General features: G+C 46.2%; 1 protein-coding gene across 2 annotated transcripts in view; it reads right to left on the bottom strand.

Annotated features, from left to right (window-relative positions):
- Positions 1 to 270: 270 nt before the first annotated feature.
- The window catches only part of LOC124787957 (COP9 signalosome complex subunit 1), a 95,526-nt gene continuing 72,953 nt past the window's right edge, over positions 271 to 22,843 (bottom strand). For both annotated transcript variants that reach the window (XM_047254962.1, XM_047254961.1), the window contains exons 10-11: positions 22,241 to 22,375; positions 271 to 767 (exon numbers count right to left, since the gene is read on the bottom strand). In XM_047254962.1, the coding sequence (XP_047110918.1) occupies positions 687 to 767; positions 22,241 to 22,375 (216 nt within the window). In that variant the 3' untranslated portion in view covers positions 271 to 686. The remainder of the gene's footprint in view (positions 768 to 22,240; positions 22,376 to 22,843) is intronic.

The following is a 22,843-nucleotide window of genomic DNA, read 5'->3' on the forward strand; positions in this document are numbered from 1 at the left end:
ACAGTAATTATTTTAAAAAACACGCCATGTACATAGTATTATAGCAGCAATACACACTTTTAAAATCAACAGTCCCAAAGTAGCATTAACTAAGTACGGGATGAAAATTCCCACACCTGCCCACTGTTCTGCAGTAACAGATGCTTAGACGAGTGCTGTAGATTTTGCAATATTACCTACCTTCTGTTCAATATATTTATTTTAACCCGTTTACTCACACTGTAAAATGGATACAGGAGCACTTAAGAAATCAAACATATTTGAACATAGTAAAATGTCTCAACATAATGTTTAATTTGTATTTAGCCCATAAGCACAAGTCTTGTTTCAAAACAAAGTCGAAGAATGCAACTGGCAGTGCACCAGTTAATCGCACTAATTTGCTTTAGTAAATGTTACAGGCTGCGGTGCTGATTTCACATGACACAACAAGTTTCGAAAGTCATCATAACAATCACATCAACTGCCTTGTAAAACCCAGGCAAAGATCTCGCTGTAGCCAATGGCTTGTAAAAAATGGAATTGCATATTATGTCTTTTAGTGCTGCACCAACCCAGCGGCCCCCACAGTCACACTTAAATACACCCTCATCGGTAGCAGCACAGCACGACTCCTATGAACACTGTCCACAGCAGCTCCATAGGCTATCTCGAGTCAGTATGGAACAGTCTTGCCACTGTCTCATTCAGTTCCTCGGTGGCAGAGTGGTGCTATTTCCTGGAGCGACAGCCATCTCCCCACCTTGAGTGGTCTCCCTCTGTGGGCTCTGGAAAATAAAATCCATTTTAGTTCAGACTGAACCACACACACACAGTTAATAATTTCTTACGATAACATCAGTCATAAAGGAATAGTTCCACATGGCTCTCGCAGAGTAAGTGAATGTTGCTATTCACTTTCAGGTATGCCTTATGCAATCAAATCAGGTGTGTGTTCCTGTCTAAGTGAATTAAATCACCTGAAGTACTTACGCAGGTCATATCTTTACAGCCAAAAAGGGGCGAGTGTATAGGGCGAATTGCTCAGCTAAAGGGGATTTTACACACACACACACACACACACACACACACACACAAACACACACCTGCGGTAATAGTGTGCTCCCTCTGAAGGAAGCAGTGAGAGTTATGTGTGGCACACAAGTATGTGCAGGAGTGGACTGCAAGGGGAGATAGAACATGGAAGAGAGAGACTATGAGGAGAGACCACTGTGGGTTTAGATTACTTGAGTCAGAATAATAGTGACAGAGGTGGAGACAGGCATGGATCAAAGAGTATGTTGAAGAACAATTCCCAGCTATAAAATTCTGGGGAGCTGATAGTGAGAGTGGGACATCCAGATGGTACAGACTGTGCAGTAGCCATTCAAGTCTAGCAAATTGTGCTCAGCTGTGACTTCTGCCACTGCTCTCAGTCACAGTTGGGCAGTGGCCATCCATTTGTGAGGATGTCCGGTTGATGGTCACACTCACACCAAAGGTTGTGCAAGAATTATATCGGGGCTAGTCTACAATAGTACAACTTTCACAGGTGACCCTGCCTCAGACAGGGTTGGATAAGCCCGGAAAAGCATTGGGACAGGATGTGCTGGTGTGTGCGTGTAGGTTGGTTGGTTGGTTGTTTGAGGGTTAAAGGACCAAACAGCAAGGTTATCAGTCCCTTGTTTCAAATGTGGTCCATTCCGCTAATGTGACATCTCAGGAAAGTCAGAACAATAAAAGGGAAAAGGCTAAAAACGTAAAAGGGCAGTCATGTTGTCAATGGTAAAAACAAAATGAGAGAAGTCAGCAAGAGAACGAACCCAACAAGGAGACCAACCAATCCTTTTTAAAAAAAAGGGGGGGGGGGGTAAAAACAGAGTAAAAGAGGAAGAAAAGAAGGTCTCGGCCAGGGAGGTGAATCAGGAATCTCCGAACACTGCTTACAGTGGGAGACACCCAAACACTCACCGCCCTGCCAACAGCAGAGAGAGATTAAAAACCTTAAAACTGAGAATAAAAACCACTTTCCCGGAGGAAACCGACAACCAGAGAGACTATCCGGGAATCGTCAGCCAACATCAAAGGTTAAGTGTGGGGGAGTCTGTACTTATCACGCAGAGCCAAAAGAAGGGGGCATGCAACCAAAATGTGGGCTACTGACTGGAAGACTCCACAACCACAAAGTGGGGGTGGCTCATCACACAAAAGGAAACCATGGATCAGCCTGGTATCGCCAATGCGGAGATGACACAGTGTGGTCAAGTCCTTTCGGGAGAGGCGAAAGGAAGAACGCCACGGTCCTGGTGTCATCTTAATCGCACGAAGTTTATTAGACAGGGGAGTAGCCTCCCAAGAATTGGCCCATGACTGTGCAAAGTTGGATTTGATGTGAAGCCGTAAATCCACTGCAGGACGGGTTAAAGAAAATAGGGGTAAGTGACTGCTCCCCCAGCCAAACGATCAGCGAGCTCATTACCCGGGAAACCCACATGGCCAGGGACCCAAAGGAAGTCAATGGAACAAGCAGCACGGTGAATATCAGCGAGATGGTCATGGATGGCAGAGACCAAGGGATGGCGCGAAAAACACCGGTCAATAGCAAGAAGGCCACTCATTGAGTCCGTACATAACAAAACGCGGTTGTGTTGGGACTGTTTAATAAAGGTAAGAGCCTGGGAAATTTCCATTAATTCCGCAGTAAACACCCCACATGTAGGTGGCAGCAGATGATTTTCCGTTCCAACAGAGGACGTGAAGGCATACCCCACATGATCAGCAGATTTAGAGCCATCAGTGTAAAAAACAACAGCATCCCGAAACTCCCATAAAATTTGGCAGAAAAAGGAACGGAACACCACCGGGGGGATGGGATCTTTCGGACCTCGGCGGAGATCCATCCCAATTCGAGGCTGAGGAACTAACCAAGCGGGGGTGGAGGGGAGGGAGCGAGGAAGACAGGACAAAGAAGGAAGCTGAAAATCACAGCAAAGAGACGCAAGGCGGAGCCCAACCGGTAAACCCGCCTGAGGGCGGGAGTCGGGTGGGCGACGTCCATGGTCTGGGAACAGGATAGAATAGGAAGGATGAGTGGGAGAGGAACGGATAGCGAGTGCATAAGACACCAGAAGCTGGGACCGCCGAACAGAAAAGGGGGGGGGGGGGGGATCCCAGCTTCAACCAGTAGACTATCAACAGGGCTAGTAGGTAAGGCACTGGTAGCCAAACGGATACCACGATGGTGTATTGGATCCAGCACATGCAGTGTGGAAGGAGCAGCTGAACCATAAACTTGACAACCATAGTCCAAGCGAGACAGAACTAGAGCACGATAAAGATGGAGAAGGAGGGTACGGTCCGCACCCCAAGAGGAGTGGGCAAGGAAGTGAAGGACATTGAGTTTACGGAAACATCCTACCTTCAGAAGTCTGATATGGGGCAGCCAAGTGAGCTTGTTGTCGAAAAGAAGACCCAGGAAACAAAACTGTGTGACCACAGGCAATAGTTGTGCATCGAGATAGAGCTCTGCATCGGGGTGGGTCATAGTACAGCGACAGAAGTGGACCACCCGTGATTTTGAAGGAGAGAATTGAAACCCATGTGAGAGGATCCATGCAGAAGCACGCCATATAGCCCGCAGAAGCACGCCATATAGCCCCCTGGAGCTGCCGTTCTGCAGATGCCATCGAGGAGGAACTAACCCAAATGCAGAAATCATCCACATACAGGGCAGGGGTGACCAAAGGTCCGACAGAGGCCACAAGTCCATCGATAGAAATGAGGAAAAGAAGGACACTCAAGACAGAACCCTGTGGGCTGCCTGTCTCCTGGGTCCTTGGAGAACTAATACCAGTACCAACTCGAACTCTGAATGACCGATGGAACAGGAACTGGCGGCTAAAAATCGGGAGTGGGCCCCGAAGACCCCACTGATGAAGGGTAAGTAAGATGTGATGGCGCCAGGCCGTCTCATATGCCTTGCGAAGGTCAAAAAACACTGCAACCAAATGGCGGCGCTGGGAAAAAGCCTGCCGAACTGCGGATTCCAAGCAAAGTAAATGATCGATTGGAGACCATCCCTCTCAAAAGCCACACTGGTAAGGGGACAATAGATCCCGAGATTCGAGGACCCAATTGAGCTGACGGGCTACCATCCCTTCAAGTAACTTACAAACAACATTGGTCAAACTAATTGGCCGATAGCTGTCAACAGATAGGGGGTTCTTACCAGACTTACGGACAGGAACCACGATGCTATCCCTCCACTGAGAAGGGAAGTCACCCTGGAGCCAGATACAGTTAAACACCCGAAGATGTTGCCGTTGTGGAGCACTGAGATGTTGAAGCAGTTGCTTATGAGTGGAATCTGGGCCAGGGACCATATCATGAGACGAAGATAGAGCAGAAAGAAATTCCCATTCAGTAAAAGGTTCGTTGTACGATTCTGAGTCACAAGGGGTAAAAGATAAGGTGGAAGCTTCAGCCTGCTGTTTCTGGCGAAGGAAAGTAGCCGGATAGGAGGCTGATGCTGATGCCACTGCAAAATGGGTCGCAAGATGTTCTGCAAGAACTAATGGGTACGTACAAAGGCCATCTGGGAAGTGTAGCCCATACCCGTGACAGAGGGACAGTAGAACCAAGGGAAGAAACGAATCGTTCCCAACATATCCGCTTGCTCTGTTTCATTAAATAATGGGCTTTAGTGCGGAGGCGTTTAAAGGTAGTAAGGCTGGCTACGGATGGGTGCCTCTTAAAGTGTTGCAAAGCTCGACGGCAATCACGGATGGCAGTGGCAATGGCCGTTCTCCACCATGGGACTTGCCGGCGACGAAATGGTCCAGATGAGAGCGGGACAGCAAGGTTAGCAGCGCGAACAATCGCATCAGACACGTCACATAGGACGTCATCAATACAACCCGACAAAGAGGGAGAAAACACGACCTGTGCAGTGTATAGAGGCCAATCGGCACGTTGGAAAGACCAATGAGGTAACCTGTCCATCTGGGAGCGGGAAGGGAGCGTGATAATCAACGGGAAATGATCGCTATCACAAAGGTTGTCATGTGGCAACCAGTGTAATGAAGGGAGGAGAGAGGGAGAAGAAAGAGAAAGATCAATGGCACAAAAGGTACCATGACTGGCACTGAAATGAGTAGGGGAGCCATCATTAAGAAGGCACAAGTCGTGGTCTGCAATAAACTGGTCAATAAGTAGACCTCGTCTACATGGAAAGGCACTGCCCCACAAGGGATGATGAGCATTAAAATCCCCAAGGAGGAGGAAGGGAGGAGGAAGTTGCTGAAGAAGGGCAGTTAAGGCAGCAGGTGTAAGAGTCCTGTCAGGAGGGAGATAAAGATTGCAAACTGTGACCACAGAGTCTAGGTGGACCCTAACAGCAACCGCTTCCAGTGTAGTTTGAAGAGGAATCCATGTGCTAGCAATGTCTGTACGGACCAATGTACAGACGCCACCAGAAGCCCGCAGGGGTCCGACCCGATTTCGACAGAAAACACAGGACCCACGGAGGGTCGGTGAGTGAGCATCAGTAAAATGAGATTCCTGGAGAACCACACAAGCTGCAGAGTAAGAAGAAAGAAGGGATTTCAATTCCAGAAGGTGACGATGGTATCCATTACAATTCCATTGGAGAACCACAGAACGATGATTTAAATGGGGGCTGAACCCGCTAAAGGCAGTCATACCGCTGGGTCCCCACCCGTCACCGACAAGGAGGGGGGCGACATCCATGAACGACAGGTCAAAATCCGATTGTGAAGTCGGGGAAGGGACCTCCGGTGACACCAGAGGCTCTTTGTCCCGGGATTTATGTTTCTTCTTCTTTTCAGGCTGAGATCGAGGAGGGCTGTGTGGCATAAAGGAGCCAGCTGCAGCAAGATCAGGAACAGAAAGAGACCGGGCGACCTGGGGGCCGACAGACCGCGGCTCTCAGTGGTCGTCGCGCGGCAGCAGACCTTTGACCTGGAAGGTGCCGGGAAGGGGCATCCCGGGAGAGGCGCCCTTGACCGGCAGATGCCGAAGGAGTGGGACACTTCTCCGGCTGGGGAGGGGGAGCAGCACCCAGAGGAGAAGGCGTGGGAGCTGCAGGGGAGGGGGGAGGAGAGGGGTCCGGGATGGGGGTAAGGAAGGGGGAGGAAGGGGTGAAGATGTAACCAAGGCGTAACTAGATGTCATGGACACAGGGTGAAGACGTGTATATTTCTTACGGGCCTCTGTGTAAGTTAAACGATCGAGGGACTTATACTCCTGTATCTTCTTTTCCTTCGTATATACTGCGCAATCTGGTGAATGTGGAGAATGACTACCATGACAATTTACACACACAGGAGGGGGAACACAGGGACTCCCCTCATGGAGTGGACGTCCACAGTCACCACATAGAGGGGCCTGTGAACAGCGGGAAGACATGTGTCCAAAACGCAAGCACTTAAAACACCTCATAGGAGGTGGGATGTACGGCTTCACATCACATCGATAAACCATAATCTTAACTTTCTCAGGGAGGGTATCCCCTTCAGGATAAAGGCACCAGTATCAATGCGATTGTCTTTAGGGCCCTTCTGAACACGCCGAACAAAGTGAACACCCCGCTGTCCGAGATTGTCCCGAAATTCCTCATCAGTTTGAAGGATGAGGTCCCTGTGAAAAATCACACCTTGTACCATATTTAGAGACTGGTGGGGGGTAATGGACACAGGAATTGTGCCAAGATGAGTACAGGCACGAAGGGCCGCAGATTGGGCAGCTGAAGCAGTTTTGATCAGCAACGAACCCGACCGCATCTTGCTCAGGGAGTCCACTTCGCCAAACTTGTCTTCAAGGTGTTCCACAAAGAATAAAGGTTTGGTATTGGTGAAAGTATCTCCATCAGTCCTGGTGCAAACTAGATAACAGAGGAAAGGTTTCGCCCCTAGCCGACAGTCCTGACCCTCTTCCCAGGGGGTAGCCACGGAAGGGAAGGCCGAAGGGGCAAGAGAAGCAGCACTTGAGGAATCAGTTCCACACAGAGAGACGGCTGCAGAAGAACAGCCAGAGTTCTGGACCCATATGCGTTTCATTTGCATAGCGTCCGCCCTGATACCACCCACTCCGATCAGGGGCTCTCCTCACAGGTGCCACCCAGCCACAGCAAGGGCCATCTGGCACGGCGGCCATTGCCAGGAGTTCCGATGCTCCAGGATGACAAGCAACCACTCCAAGGCATGCATGAGGAGGTCACAGCTCAGGTATCAGAAGTGTGATCCCTTTGTGTTCAGGGGGCTCAACCAAAAGGGTACATAGCGACCCCACCACACGGGCTGGCTACCGTGCTGGCTATGCACCCTAGCATCAGACAATGATGTGAAAGAAAAGGTGGAATGTAGTAGGAGGGCGCACGTCGGAGACACTTTGTAAGGTGCTCTTCCCCAAATGGCTCACACTACAGAGGAGAAATTTTGTAATGGAGGTCAAACCCCAGAGGGGGACCAAGGAATGCCAAAAGGAGGAAATGATTATGCAACAAAGCCGAATTGTAAAACCAACAGAACCAGGAGGATAGCGGGGGCTAACGTAAGCAAGGACACCAAGAGAGGGAGAGGAGAGGGCGAGGGGAAAGGAGCAACAAGGGGAAAGGAGGGGAAGGGGAAGGAAATGCGTGTAGGTAAATGGATCACCATCAAGAAACTTACTGAAATGTACCATAGTTAGCTTTGCCCATGACTAGTGACATTCATGGCTGTCAATTGGCTGTGGACGAAGAGGTTTGCATCCAGGAACATTTTTCACCGAAAACACTGTGTCTGGTCTCATAGTGGGATAAATCTATTAACAGTTAAGATTATTACTTTTACTTACTGTTTTTCCGTAAGTCTAATTTTCGTTTGCCAACTGTATATGTGCATGCTGATGTTCAGAGAAGCACTGGTGTACTCTGCCAGTCCAGTTGGATTATCAGCACATGCTGAGCCACTGAGCCAAATCTCTGCTGTTTTCAGTGAGCTTAGCCGATCTGAGATGTACACTTGGCACTTGTTGCCTTCACATGGGCTCACTTGGCCTGCTGGGTTGCTTGTATATGGCACGGGTAGAATACACATACTTAAATCAATAGTCATAGCAACCTAACAATGAAGACATATGGCTCGTATTTTACTTTTCTTGTTTTCTGAGCAACTGAGCATCTCGCGATAATCAGGGGAGCACAGTTAGTAACCATTCCTCTGTGTAAAGAACACCTTTCTAATGACCATAAGCAAAAGCAGATCAAAAAGTAAAAATAAAAATTAATCAAAAAATTAAAACTTGTCTCCATTCCCGAGCCATCAGCAAGCAATAAATTACTTAAAATCTTAACTTCTCCTGAAGGGTTGGTTGGCTTTGGGGTTTGATGGGGGCTAAACATCGAGTTCATCAGTCCCCTGTTCCAAACAGACAAACTTCTAAAAGGCCTATACAGTAAAAGCGTAACCTCTGCACCCAGAGGGAGGGAACACCAACGGGTACAGAGCTGAAATGAACACTGCAGTAACACAAAACAGAGGACACTTAAAAGGAGCAGAGCAAATAGTTGACTAGAGTAAAACAGACTACAGTGGTTGATGGATCAGGTAAAAGGTCAACCTCTCAACTACAAAAGAAGAACCTCCAGCTGGTGAGTGTTGATAGAGGTACCAACACAACTTGTTACCATAAAAGACACTATTTTGGTACCCATGCCACAATTAAAAGTCACTGGAGTGGGTGTAGCCTGAGAAATCATGCGAGAGCGCCCACACTAGAGCGAGTGATAAAACCCAGCTGGACGGATAAAATGTAAAACTGAGTCAGCTATAGAGGCATCGCCACTGAGAATTAAAGGAAGTGCAGCTGGTAAAATTAAAGGACTGCCGCAAGGGGGCTAAAAGGGGGCAGTCCATCAGAACATGGACCACGGTCAGCCGTGCATCACAGCGACACTTGGGAGGGTTCTCACGACGAAGGAGATAGCTGTGGGTCAACCACGTATGTCCAGTTCGCAGACGGCAGATAACAACTGAGTCACTATGCGTGCCCCTCAAGGAGGAGTTCCATACGGCTGTGGACGACTTGACCATGCGGAGCTTATTTGGCGTGTTCAAGACAGAGCATTCAGAGCTCCAGACATCGCGAATCTTGCGATATAGGGCTGACCGGAGGTCTCTTTCCACGAGACCAAGCTCCAGGGGTGGCTAAGTGGTGGCCTGCTTGGCCAACCGATCGACACGTTCGTTTCCTGGACTGCCGATGTGGCCCGGGGTCCACACAAACGTCGCTGAACGACCACACTCTGCGAGAGCAGGAACAGCATCTTTAATACCGCACACCAAAGGGTCCCGAGAAAAACAGTGGTCGAGTGCTTGCAATCCACTCAGGGAGTCACTGCATATGACAAATGACTCCCCAGGGCAGGAGGAAAGGTGAGCGAGTGCACGATAAAGAGCAACCAGCTCCGCAGTGAAAACACTGCTCCCACACGGCAGGGAATGCTGCTCAATGTAGTCGCCGTGGATGAAAGCAAACCCAGTGCATCCATAGACCACAGAACCATCGATGTAGACTACATCTGCACTGCGAAACAAGGCAACAAGAGCCAGGAATTGTTGACTAAGACTGGCAGGTGGAACGGAGGACTTGGAAGGGTAGAAGAAGAGAGCTGGAAGGATGGAGGAAGGGGAAAGGACTCGAGTGACGAGAGAAGGGAACGAACGCGGGCCGCGATCGGGAGACCCGACCTAGGCCGCCATCGTGTGGAGGGGAGTGCAGAAGATGGAAAAAGGAGCCTGCAGTTTGGGTGGTCGGACGAAGCACGGACGCGGGCGATGTATGACGCAAGCAACTATTGTTGGCAGAATCGTAGGGGACGGATTCCAGCTTCTACAAGAAGGCTAGTCACTGGGCTAGTGCGGAAGGCACCTGTCGCCAGTCTGACACCACAATTGAGAATCGGGTCGAGGATCTGCAACATTGAAGGTGCTGCTGAGTCTTACACCATGCTCCTGTAGTCGAGACAGGACTGGACTAAGGCCTTATAGAGCTGTAAGAGGGTTGTTCGTGCAGCCCCCCAAACGGTGTGGCTGAGGCGGTGAAGGATGGTGAGGTGCCACCAGCACCATTGTTTAAGCTCGCGAAGATTAGGTGTTCAAGTCAGCTGAGCATCAAACAGCATGCCAAGCAAGTGATGCGCCTCCTCAATACGAATGAGTTCATTGGCAAGGTAGAGCTCTGGATGGAGGTGGACCATTCGACGACGACAGAAATGCATCACTCGGGTCTTAGAGGCTGAGAACTGAAAACCATGGTTGGATGCCCAAAAATGTGCCTTACGGATAGCTCCCTGCAGCCGCCGTTCAGCGACGCTGATGCTTGGGGAACTGTAATAAAGACAAAAGTCATCAGTATATAGAGAGGAACAGACCGATGAGCCCACCGCTGCCACAGGACCATTAATCACCACCAAAAAGAGGGGAACAATGAGAACTGAGCCCTGCAGGACACCATTCTCCTGAATATGGGTAGAGCTAAAATATGTGCCAACTCTAACTCTAAAGGAGCGATTGGAGAGAAAATTCCGTGGAAAAATCTGAAGTGGACCCCGTAAGCCCCATTCGTGCAGCGTAGCAAGGATATGATGGTGCCAGGTGGTATTGTATGCCTTCCGAAGATCAAAGAACACAGCAACTAGATGTTCTCGCCGAGTAAAAGCTGTATGAATAGCTGACTCTAGCGAGAATAAATTGTCGATCGCTGAGCAGCCCTCACAGAAGCCCCCCTGTTGCTGGGCTAGGAGGCCCCGAGCTTCGAGGATCCACATGAACCGCCGACTCACCATCCATTCCAGGAGTTTGCACGTAATGTTGGTAAGGCTGATAGGGCAATAGCTATCAACCACCAGCGGATCTGCACCAAGTTCAGCACTGGGATGGTAAAGCTATCATGCCAACGAGTTGGGAAAACACCCTCAGTCCAGATGCGGTTAACAGGGCGAGTAATTCACCCTGACAGTGCGCCGAGAGATGGCGAAGAAACTGGTTGTGAATTCGGTCTGGACCTGGAGAGGTATCGGGGCAAGCTGTAAGGGCACTTTGGAACTCCCATTCACTAAACGGGGCGTTGTATCGTTCCCAATGGTGCGTGTGAAATGACAACTGCGTATGCTCAGCCTGCTCTTTAATGGCGTGGAATTCTGCACTGTAGCCTGCTGTCGCGGAAATACGAGTGAAGTACTCTGCCAGATGTTCGGCGATGGCGATTGGGTCAGTACAAAGTGTACCCCAAAAAGAAAGGCAAGGGACAGACACATGAGAGCGAAAGCCAAAAATGCGCCGAACCCGCGACCATACCTGAGATGGGGAGGTGCGAGAACCTATGGTGGCAACGTATTGTTCCCAGCAGTCCTGTTTGCTCCGCCAGATTAACTGCCGAGCCTGGGCCCGCAGCCGTTTAAAGGCAACCAGATTCTCTAGGGAAGGATGACGCCAGTGTCGTTGCAGAACTCGCCGGTGGTCCCGGATAGCTTTTGCAATCTCTAGTGTCCACCAAGGGACTGACTTACACCTTAGGGTACTGGAAGAGCAGGGGACAGTTGCCTCGGCAGCAGAAACAATGGCCATAGTGACCTCGTCCACCGCCAAATCAACGTCACCAGGAAGCAGAGCGATGGCCATAGTAGCTGAGGTGTAGGCTGCCCAATCAGCTCCACGAAGAGACCATCGTGGCAGCTGGTCAGGGGGTTGGGATTGAAGAAGAGAAACCAGGATAGGAAAGTGGTCGCTACCACAGAGGTCATCGTGGACCCTCCAATTGAGGTATGGAAGAAAACGTGGGCTACTAAGAGAGAGGTCAACGGCCGAATATGTGCCATGAGTCAAGCTAAAATATGTGGGAGCACCAGTGTTAAGGAGGCAAATGTCCTGCTGTGCCAAGAGAGCCTCAACGTTCCTACCCTGGCCCGAGATCTGGGCCCCACCCCATAAAGGGTGGCGGGCATTAAAGTCCCCCAAAAGGAGGAATGACGGGGGGCAGCTGGGCGAACAAGGCAGCTAGGTCGGCAAGAGGGACAACCTTATACGGGGGGTGGGGGGTGGGTGTGGGGGGGGCGGGGGGGGAGGTAGAGGGAACAGATGGTAAGCTCCACTCCTGCCCGGTTTCTAACCACCACCACCTTGAGAGCCGTGTGAAGTGGCAATGGGGCACTAGGAACAGTGACAAGAACATAAACACAGACATCACCAGACACCCTGTCGTATTCTACGCAGTTCTTATAGTAACCCCGGTAGCCACAGAGGGTGGGGGTCCGCCGAACAGGAAACCATGTTTCCTGTAGGGCCAGGCAAGCGGCACAAAAGCTGTTTCAACTCAGCAAGGTGGTGGAAAAAACCACAGCAATTCCATTGAAGGATAATAGTATCCGACTGAAGACATGAAAGAACCTGGGAGGGGGGTGATAGGTTATGCCTTAGAAGTGCTCACCGCCACCGATTGCGAAGTAGCCTGATCAACTTCCATAGGAGTTGCGGGTCGAGCAACATCTAGCTCCTGAGGGGACGCTAGATGCTCTACATCATCTTCAGGTGCAGTGGAACTTTTCTGTCTTGATGTCCTTCTCCTTTTGCTTTTTCTTCTTTTTGGTAGGGTCCCGTTTATCAGGCTGGGTGGGCTTTTCCGACCCAGTCTCATGGACCGAGGAAGACCTGGAAGCCCTATGGCCCTCAGGTGGTGGCTTTTTCAGCCACTGGCTGACATCTGGAGGGGCAGTAACTGTGGAAGGGAGGGCACCAAGAGATCCCTTCCGCGCGAGGGGAGCCGGAGGAGGCGGGCACTTCTCCGGCTCAGAGGTGGGGACTGAAGTTCCCAAAGAAGGAGGGGTTGTTACTCCCGATGTTGATAACAGGGGAGCAACAGAAGAGGGTGTTCCCCCAACTAGCAGGGGGCAGGAATTGACGGCTGGGCTGGAGGGCCCACAAAAAGTGGCTGACCTTGGGGGCTCGTCCCCAGGGATGGCAACATCGAAGCTGCTGCAGCAAACGTCGATGAAATATGCACAGAGTGAAGTCAGTCATACTTGCGTTTAGCAGCCTGTCCAAGGTCTTATACTTCATAATATTTCATTCTTTTTGATAAACCGCGCAGTCTGACGAGCAAAGTGAATGTTTCTGTCTGCAGTTGACACAAACAGGGGGCGGCGAAAACGGGACGTTGGGGCGGGAGGCACGTCCACAATCCTGACAGGTGTGGTTGGCGTCACATCTCGATGACGTATGACCAAACCTCCAGCACTTAAAGCAGCACATGGGAGGAGGGACGTAAGGCTTAACATCACATCATTATATCATCACCTTGACCTTCTCGGGCAGGGTGTCTCCCTCAAAAGCCAAGATGAAGGCGCTGGTGGCGACCCTACTATCTTTAGGTCCCCTGAAGTCACGTCATACAAAGTGGACACCGCGGCGTTCCAGATTTGCACCGAGCTCGTCATCAGACTGCAACAACAGGTCCTGATGAAAAATATATCTCTGAACCATATTGAGGCTCTTATGAGGCGTATGGAGACTGCAACATCACCGAGCTTGTCACAGGCAAGCAATGCCCGTGACTGTGCTGGGGATGCTGTCTGTATGAGGATTGCTCCAGACCTCACTTTAGACATGCCCTCAACTTCTCCAAATTTGTCCTCTAAATTTTCCACAAAAAACTGAGGCTTTGTGGTCAGAAATGAGTCCCCATCTGTTCGGCTGCAAACCAGAAATCGAGAGGAATACGTCTCACTAGGTAATTTAGACTGCCGTTCCTCCCCTGGTGTAGGCAGGGAAGGGAACGATTCGGGGTCATACTGTAAAGCATTGAACTTTCCTTTCGTAGAGACTCGTGCTTGCGCACTATTCATATTTGTTTCATGGTGGTCCCAGCTACCTCAAGTCGACAAAAATTCATAATTTTCCTTAGTCAGTATACATTAAAAATTTTATCTTTCCAAGGAGCCTCCCGTAAAAAGGGGGTTGTTATGGCAGTGTTTTACATATCTGTTGGTTCACGTACCAATAAAGGTAAACAGCAGTAGTGACGAACAAGAAAAGTTACAGTGTCTTGAAAGTTATTTGTGAATTGTTGTATTTTGTAATATTATCTACTGTTTATATGTTAGTGCAAAAAATATTTGATGTGTTCCTATGTTGATGTGGCCTTGTAAACTATCCAAAATAGCCATAAAACATTTATCTTTAAAGTTTGTTTTTTCTTCTAACAGCAAATGCAGCACCTCTCCTCTGAACATCAGCATGCACATATACAGTTGTCAAACAAAAATGAGACTTACAGAAAAAAAGGAAGGAAAAGTAATAATCTTAACTGTTAATAGATTTATCCCACTATGAGACAAGATAGTGTTTTCACTGAAAAATGTTTGCAGTTGCCTATGGAACCATGACTACCTGGATGCGAACCTCTTCATCTACAGCTAATTGACAGCCATGTATGTCTTTCCTAATGGCTCCAAAAATATAGAAATTGCATACAGAGGATCTGGACTATATAGAAGTTGTGTAAGGGCTTTTCAGCCAAACATCTACAGTGTAAGCAAAACAACATTTGCAAAATGTGGGTCAGTGCTGTCATGGCTAGAGATCTTATGCACGCAAGAACTGATGAATATCACTGGAAGTTCTGCTAGGCTCGAACTCTTACAGGCATTAGTGAAATGCTGCAAGGAATGCGGGGAATGGGCAAGTGTACTACATTAGTAGTGTGTGGATAAGGTCAGAATTCAGGTCTGATTCATAAGGAGATCCAGGCTGAAATCCCCGTCCGGCATGAATCTTCAACTTTCCCGTGGTCTTCAATCAATGCCCATTTGCAGCCAATGTCTGTAATTCCTTTGTGTCTTTGTGAGAATTTTGACAGGTAACAACACTGTATGTAAGAATGCCACAATGGCAGGAAATGTAATGAAGACCTACAGACGATCAACTCTTAGTTCTGAGACTACCAGCTATCTACAGGTTAAAAGTAACATGCAATGCAGTATAGAAATCTAGGGAAAGTCCTGTTATACTTCTGCTCCACAATTAATAAAAAATAAAAAATGTAAACCTAAGAACCACGAACTGTCTGTATGTCAAAGAGAACCACATGAAAATATTCATGGGGAAAAGCCGATGCCAGACTGAATCATTGGAATAACATTAAGGAAATATTTTTTCTCCATGAATCGGATGCCTTACAAAACCCTCACTCAACCAATGCAAAGTCCACGTTGGAATGTTAACAATATTATGGAAAGGATAGAACGCTACTCAGTTGCTGCCAGGCACAATGAAAAGACTGTTATAAAAATAAGCTTTCAGCCAAAGCATTCTTCAGGAACCCTAAAGTGAATTGTGGGGTATAATAGTAGATTTAGAAACTAATTGTTAATTAAGACCACAAACCATTACACTAGAATTACATGCTACTACTGTATAACCAAATATACAACTGGCCTGTACTTATGCTGAGTAGGTGAAATTCCAATTGCTGCCAGTAGACACCTATGGATGTAAAAAAAAAAAATCTAGGTTTCAGAACTGTTTGTCTCTTACTCATGGAGGAAAGAAGGGTAGGTTGAAGAAGGTTAGAATGGAGGGGCAGCTCACTCAGAGCCCAGGACGAGAGCGGCCCACCTGTCGTCAACATCCTCCTCCTACTTTAATGTTGTCTCTCAGCTGTACTTCGAATTCTGAACCCTGAAGGTAAGTTCCAATCAGCCAATCTGTTTCCTTGTAATTAAAAACATTAGGAGTACCTTGTAATTAAAAAGATTAGGAGTATAACGAGGAGACAGGTCATACAATGAAGACAGAGATGACTCAAGAATTTATAGCATGGAACATTCGGTGGGTTGCTACTACAGTGGTATCAATACCGCGAAGAACCAGCTGATACTGCCATACGAATCACATTCAGCATTAAGAAAAATAGCTACACAACATGCATCTGGTCATTTATGACTAAAGCTACCATGTTAAAACTATAATCTGCTGGCTACAGAACTAGTAAACCAATTATTTCTGTCTCAAGTGAACGAAGTGTACACTCTGGGGCAATCTGCATTCTCCACAACAACACTCTGTTGGTCTACTTCCACGCAAACAACAGCTGTATGTTTACATAATTTATTACTGCACAGTTTTCCTTCTTGTGTCATCTGTTCAACAAGACCTGTATTCAAATAACTTACAGGAATGCAGCATGGTGACATTGTTGACAACTGCCCAAATTTCAACAGGAGCACACCCTGCCACTTTCAAGATAAAATTGCAGCAAATAAGTGCTGGGTAAAGGAATTTTAAACCTGTTTTCAGAAAAACTCCAGTAAGCTCGCTCTCTCTCTCTCTCTCTCTCTCTCTCTCTCTCTCTCTCTCTCTCTCTCTAGCAAGGGAAAGACGAGGATGCAATTCAGAATTTAAACAAAACTACAATCTATTTACAAGATTAATTGCTAATTTAATTTCAACAGCTTCTTTAATAACACTATCCCAACAGCTGGAAGTGCATGCTGGTGACCCATTATTGTTATATTCCATAAGATGACTGGAGACAAGACAATGTTCTGCAACATCAGATTTGCTTGACTGTCTTGAGCAAGTGTGGCATTTATGCTCAGCTCATGCACTGCATTTTTACTTCAAGAATGGCAAGGTATGATCCTGTTTAAATATTGGTGGTTGTTGATGACGTCTCCTGGAAGCATTCCTGTAAGTTATTTGAATGTCGTATACACCAGGAGAAACTCAGGCCTGACAAGATCTAAATTTTATCATTTGATCTTCATCTTCTAAGTGTCCCAGATGGAATCTGAGTGCCAGATTCATTCCCACTGCTTTGTTATAGTATTTAACAAATGGTTAGCATGTAAGTTTTTAGGACTCTATTAGCTCTGGGCAGTTCCTTAGTTCCTTTCCACTTATCAAAAGTGATAACAATTAAAACAGACATACAGAGAACATTTCATGCTATCTGTACATGGGTGACTTATAAACAGGATACAGTACATCAAATAGCATAATACATGACAAAATAATCTGGTAATTCAACAATCTTGTCAACAAACTCTTTGGGAATAGGAGATTGCACATTGCCATGCATAGTTTTACAAAAATACTCAGCATGCCTTTAGAAGTCAAAGTAACATCAAAAATTTTCTGAAGAGATGCTTTTAAAGGAAGAGCAATTTTGGATAACTGGCTGCAAATCATGAAAGGCTCAGAAACTCCAACAGTCTGTCAGTTACACAACGTAAGTTTTTCAGTGTGTGTGTGTGTGTGTGTGTGTGTGTGTGTGTGTGTGTGTGTGTAAAGGGGGGGGGGGGGATGATGGACGGACAGGAGGCGAAGCAAGCTTGAGACAAATCGACTGCTAGTGTACAAAGGATTGATTTTCATCTAGTTTTGAGTTCAAAAGAAATTCTGAGGTGTGCATTTTTAAAAGGGTGCCAATTACTGTGAACAGACTATGGGTAAAGCATTTGCATGTTTTAATTAAGATGCTGAAGAATATTACAGTATTAAGTTGAACTGAGTCTTGTCAATAGACCAAAATAGTAGTAATTTTAGCACTACATTTAAGGAGCACATTAGCCTGAACAATAAGATCGCTTAAGGCCCTCCTTCACAAAGTACAAAACATGTAGGAGGTAATATTGAAAATTCTACATGTAGCACCTAGGGGAATGAAATTGGGCATACTAGAGAAATGGGAGCTATTTAAAGGTAAGACAGAGGAGCCGGACAAATTAAAGAATGAGGAGCCCAAATTCAAACACAATATCTTTTTGCGATTTACAATATGACCCAGTACAGCAGTCAGCTATGGTGGCCGTAGCATGGCACAGCTCCCAGAAAGCTGTGAACAACTATGACAGTGCCTGTGGATGCATTCAATACAATGCAGTGGTTACTAATGGAATTATAAATGTTTTTAAATCAAATATCTATTGTTAAAACCAAACAATCTAAGGTCCAGATTGGAAAATCAGCAACATTATGGAAAGGATAGAGTTCTACTCAGCATAAGGACGACACACAGTTGCAGACATGCACATCAAAAAGACTGTTACACATTGAGCTTTTGCGCAAAGTATGCGCACAGGAGACCGCTATCTCCGCACAGACTGTAACTGTGTTGCGTCAAACGAAAACAGCAATCCAGAGTAGAACAGAGAGAGTTCCGTACATGTGAGGGAGAGAGAAGTGAGCACTGCCTGGCAGAGTGTGCAAGGACTGGATGGTGGCAGACCAAGGCTGCTATGGGCAATGTCTGGAGGCTGTGGGGGAGAGAGGGGGGGTTGGAATAGGCAGCAGAAAAAGAGAGGAGCAGAGAAGCGGAAAAGATTGGTGGGTGCGTTCGCACAGAGCAGTGCACAATGAGTGTGAGGGGACATGAATTAGGAGGAAGTGGTAGGACATAGGGGGGTGGAAACTGTTGAGTGGAGGGTGTGGGGACAGTAGCTCGCCAAAAGTTGCGGCCGGAATGATTTCATAAGTGGAAACAAGTACTGTAACGATAACTGCCATCTGCGGGGTTCACAAAAGGTGGTGGTGGAGGGAGGGGCCAGATGGTCCGGATTATGAAGCAGCCACTGAAATCAAGCATGTTATGTTCAGCTGCATGTTGTGCCATAGGATGCTCCACTTTGCTCTTAGTTACAGTTTGGGAATGGGCACTCATCCTGGTGGACAGCCAGTTGATCATCATAACAATATGAAAAGCTGTTCAATGACTGCAGCAGAGCTGGTACAAGACATGGCTGCTTTCACAGGTGGCCTGACATCTGATGGGGAAAAATAAGCCTGTGACAAGTGGAATAGGAAGTGCTGGGTTGTTGAACTGGGCAGTTCTTGCACCTTGGTCTTCCACAGGGATTTGATTTAGAGTAGCATAGGGGTGGAATAGGATGTTATGGAGGTTGGATGGGTGAAAGACCACCACTATAGGAGGGGTGGGAAGGATCTTGGGAATGATGTCCCTCATTTCAGGGCATGATGATAGATAAGGCCCTGATGGAGGATGTGGTTCGGTTGTTCCAGTCCAGGGTGGTACTTTGTGTCTAAGATTGTGCTCCCTTGTAGCTCATTCTTAGGGGCAATGGGAGGACTGGGGGCATGTGGGAATATGGAACGAAAAATCTGTTTGTGGTCTTGGTCTGGGGGGTAGTGCCTGTCAAGGCCTTTGTGAGACCTTCAACCTACTGGGTAAGAGAGTTCTTGCCACTGCAGATATGCCATCCCCAGGTGGCCAAGTTGTATGCAAGGGATAATTTTGTGTTTAAGGGATGGAGACTGTCGAAATGCAGGTACTGTCAGTGGTTGGTGGTTTAATGTGGACAGAGTTATGGGTGGAGCTGTCATAGATGGTCAACATCTAGGAAGGTGCACACACGATTAAGGCCCTAGCCTCTAGATGGCCCGTAAACACATTGGGATAAGAGAGTGTGTATGGCTGTCTCACAGATTTGTTTATATACCTTTCCTTCAAAGTAGTAGTAGTTGTGTGTTAGGATAAAGTTACTAAGGTGTATGAGGAATGAGGTAGTACACCTGAAGTATGAAGGATGTTAAGAGAGAAGTAGTGTTCAATACCAGAAAGACCATGGGCATGAGGGATGTTGGTGTATAGAGAATTGGCATCCACAGTGACAAATAGGGATCCAAAGGCAAAGTGATGGGAACAGAGTCTCCATTACTTTTAGAAGATCTCAAAATCATTTCTGTCGATTTTAGATGTGTTTTAAAACCACTTTTGTGAATTTAAAAGGATTTTAAAGGTTGTAAAAGAACTTTATGCTTACTGTGCAAACATACAGTCATACTATTTGAACCTTGTGTAAAAGCCATATAAACTGTCAAATTCTTACTGCCAAATACCGAATATTACACTAAAGGATACTGTTGAAAATTAGCGGAAGTATATTAATGCTGTGCTATGGTGAGGCCTCACAAACACAGATGGAGCCTCTCAAATGCTCCAACCACATTCAACTAATGGGTGACAATCTATAGTAGGCACTGTGTTAAGGACGAAAGGTTCAAAGTTGAACAGTTGTTAATACGTCAAAATGCACAAACATTAATTCACTGATCATTTCAGAACCACTCAGGTATTTTGTCACCACTGCAGTGAACTACTGTGATTTGAAATACAGAATGTCAAGACACTGTTTATCTAGCTTAATATTTATATTTTACATTTTTACTAATGATAAATAGTAACACTGAAAACAGCTGCCGATCCTTTTACCAGCACAATGCTGGAATTCCATAAACACAAACTTTCCCCATGCAGTGCTCTTCAGTGTCATACAAATACCTATGTTATGTTCTGCATTATTTACACTGCAGATGGCATCATTACATTCCTCTCAAAGTTTGCACATGTTAAATGTCCTTGCTTATGATTTTTATGTGACTACTATAAATTGCACATATATTTATCCAATAAAGGGCACGAGTAAAATGTGAAGGCCTTACCTACTTGAGCTTGAAGAAGTAATACCAGACAGTGACAAAAAATGCGAGTATGTTCCTGTTTATTTAAAAGACTTATTGAGAAGTGGGATACCAGCTGCCTCATTCTACATTCCTCAGCACCTTTAAAAATTTTTCCACAAATTTTGGCATGCGAACACATTTGCAGTTTTTTATGCTGAGAGAGGATAAAACAGTAGCAGTAGCAGTGGCAGAGACAGAAAAGTAATAGATACTGGAAGATATTAGACAGGAAACAATGGCAGTGTGGGAAAAAGAGAGGGAACAGTGGCAGTGGAACATAGCTGACCATGATGCAACACTGCTATGAAAAGATTGAAGCAGGCACTACCAGAACGGGGTGGGGATGGGGTAGACGAGGAATAGTGGGGATGGGGTAGACGAGGAATAAAGAGAAACAGAAAATGGCAATGGAGGAGAGCCAGTGATAATGAGAGAGAGAGCATATGACAATGACAAGGAAGGGAAGGATAATGACAGTGAGGAGAGAGACAGCAGTAATAGGAAGGAAGGAAGGAATGGCATATTAGCAGGAAGAGACAGCAGTAATAGGAAGGAAGGAATGGCATATTAGCAGGAAGAGACAGAGCAAGTGTATGAGGGACTTCCAATGATGCACTAATGGGCATGAATGAGTCAGGGGAGTTGTGGGAGTTTAAGAAAAAAAAATGTTCACATGTTAAAATGTTTGGGAAAATTTTTAAAGGTGCTGATGAATGTAGACTGAGGCAGCTGGTTCTCCACTTTTCAGACAGTCTTTTAAATAAACAGGAACACACTTGTGTTTTTTGTGCTCTGATAGAAGCATTTTTCTGCTGGTTCCCTTCCTTTCCTTGCTGCTGCGGGACATGTACCTTTTATGAAAAGCAATGTATTGGTCAGTAAAATTTAGATAGTTTACTTATGTGAAACTGAAATAACACGAAACTAATTTCACACCTCAGATTGGATTTTATGTGTAAAAAATTTTTGCATGTGCTTCAGTACTACAACATGGGGTTCACATATGATAAAGTAGTCACTTTATTGCCTAGTTCACCGTGCTACATCACTTTATGAACTACATTTTTGCCTCTCACCAGGTTTTAAGTGTACATGTAGCGTAACTTTGAATCTTTATATCTCTAAAACAGATACAGATATGAGGAAAATTTTCAAAGTTGTACAAGACTGGGATCTTAGGAATACATCATAAAAACTACAGCCATTTCCTGTGCATAGCCATCTCCGAACCTGCATCTGAGTTTTGGTCTGCTAGTGATGATGAAAATACAGAAAATAATCACTTTTTTCAGTTTTTTTTTTTTTAGGAACTGCCCATGAACTAATGGAGCCTCCTGATGTCCGCATCAAACGGTTAAGATTCTGTACAGCATAATTTATGGAGAAAACATGAATTACTGCATTAGTAACAAACACAACAAATACTCAACTTTGCTCCCAGTAAGTGAGGAAGTGTGAGCAGAGAAATTGGATTCATTACTTACTTCTATCTTCTGTTCTCTTGTGGAAAAAAGTTTTAAAATGCGCACTTTCTGTGAAAATAATCTTAATTACGGTTGACATACCCATTTCAGCAGAACAAACAATACTTCCCCTCAAAATCAATCAAAATAGAGAACATTATGTGCTTGCTGTATGAAAACAGAGTAAGCCTTATTGTTATTATGAAGTACTTATCTCAAGCGTAATAGACTGTAGAAAACAACATAAGTAATGATACTGACTTTAACATGGATCTGGTGCTTCAGCATGGCTGCTCGCAAAATCAACATACGGGTCCTCCTCTGATACTCGCGTCCTACAGCCAGTGACTTCTCAAATGTTGTACTCCTCTGATCAATTTCTTTTGCATAAAGTATCTGTAAAACAATTAAACAGATTATATATAATCTCAAGGTGAGAATAAAAAAGGAGGACACAGAATCATTGGAGAGAGAGAGAGAGAGAGAGAGAGAGAGAGAGAGAGAGAGAGAAGTGACACACACACACACACACACACACACACACACACACAGAAATGAATCTAGGAATATATTACAACCCTCCTACGTATCACTCTCGTTCGGATCATGAAGACAAGATTAGACCACGTATAGCACGTACAGAGGTGTTCATAGTGGCCTGCAGAGTGTACATGTATGTAGATGTTAGAACACCTGAACACGCTCACCAAACAGACCAGGCACAGCATTCACTACATCGCTTGTGCAAGCAGACTAATTCATTATTGGAATATACATAATTGTAAACGTACACGCATAGGACAGGTTATTAAGGTATCTGGCTAACCAAACAATACAAGTGTGGCAATTGTGTAAGGCCCGAGC

Source organism: Schistocerca piceifrons, chromosome 3 (genome assembly GCF_021461385.2).
Source record: "Schistocerca piceifrons isolate TAMUIC-IGC-003096 chromosome 3, iqSchPice1.1, whole genome shotgun sequence".
NCBI classification, from domain to species: Eukaryota; Metazoa; Arthropoda; class Insecta; order Orthoptera; family Acrididae; genus Schistocerca; species Schistocerca piceifrons.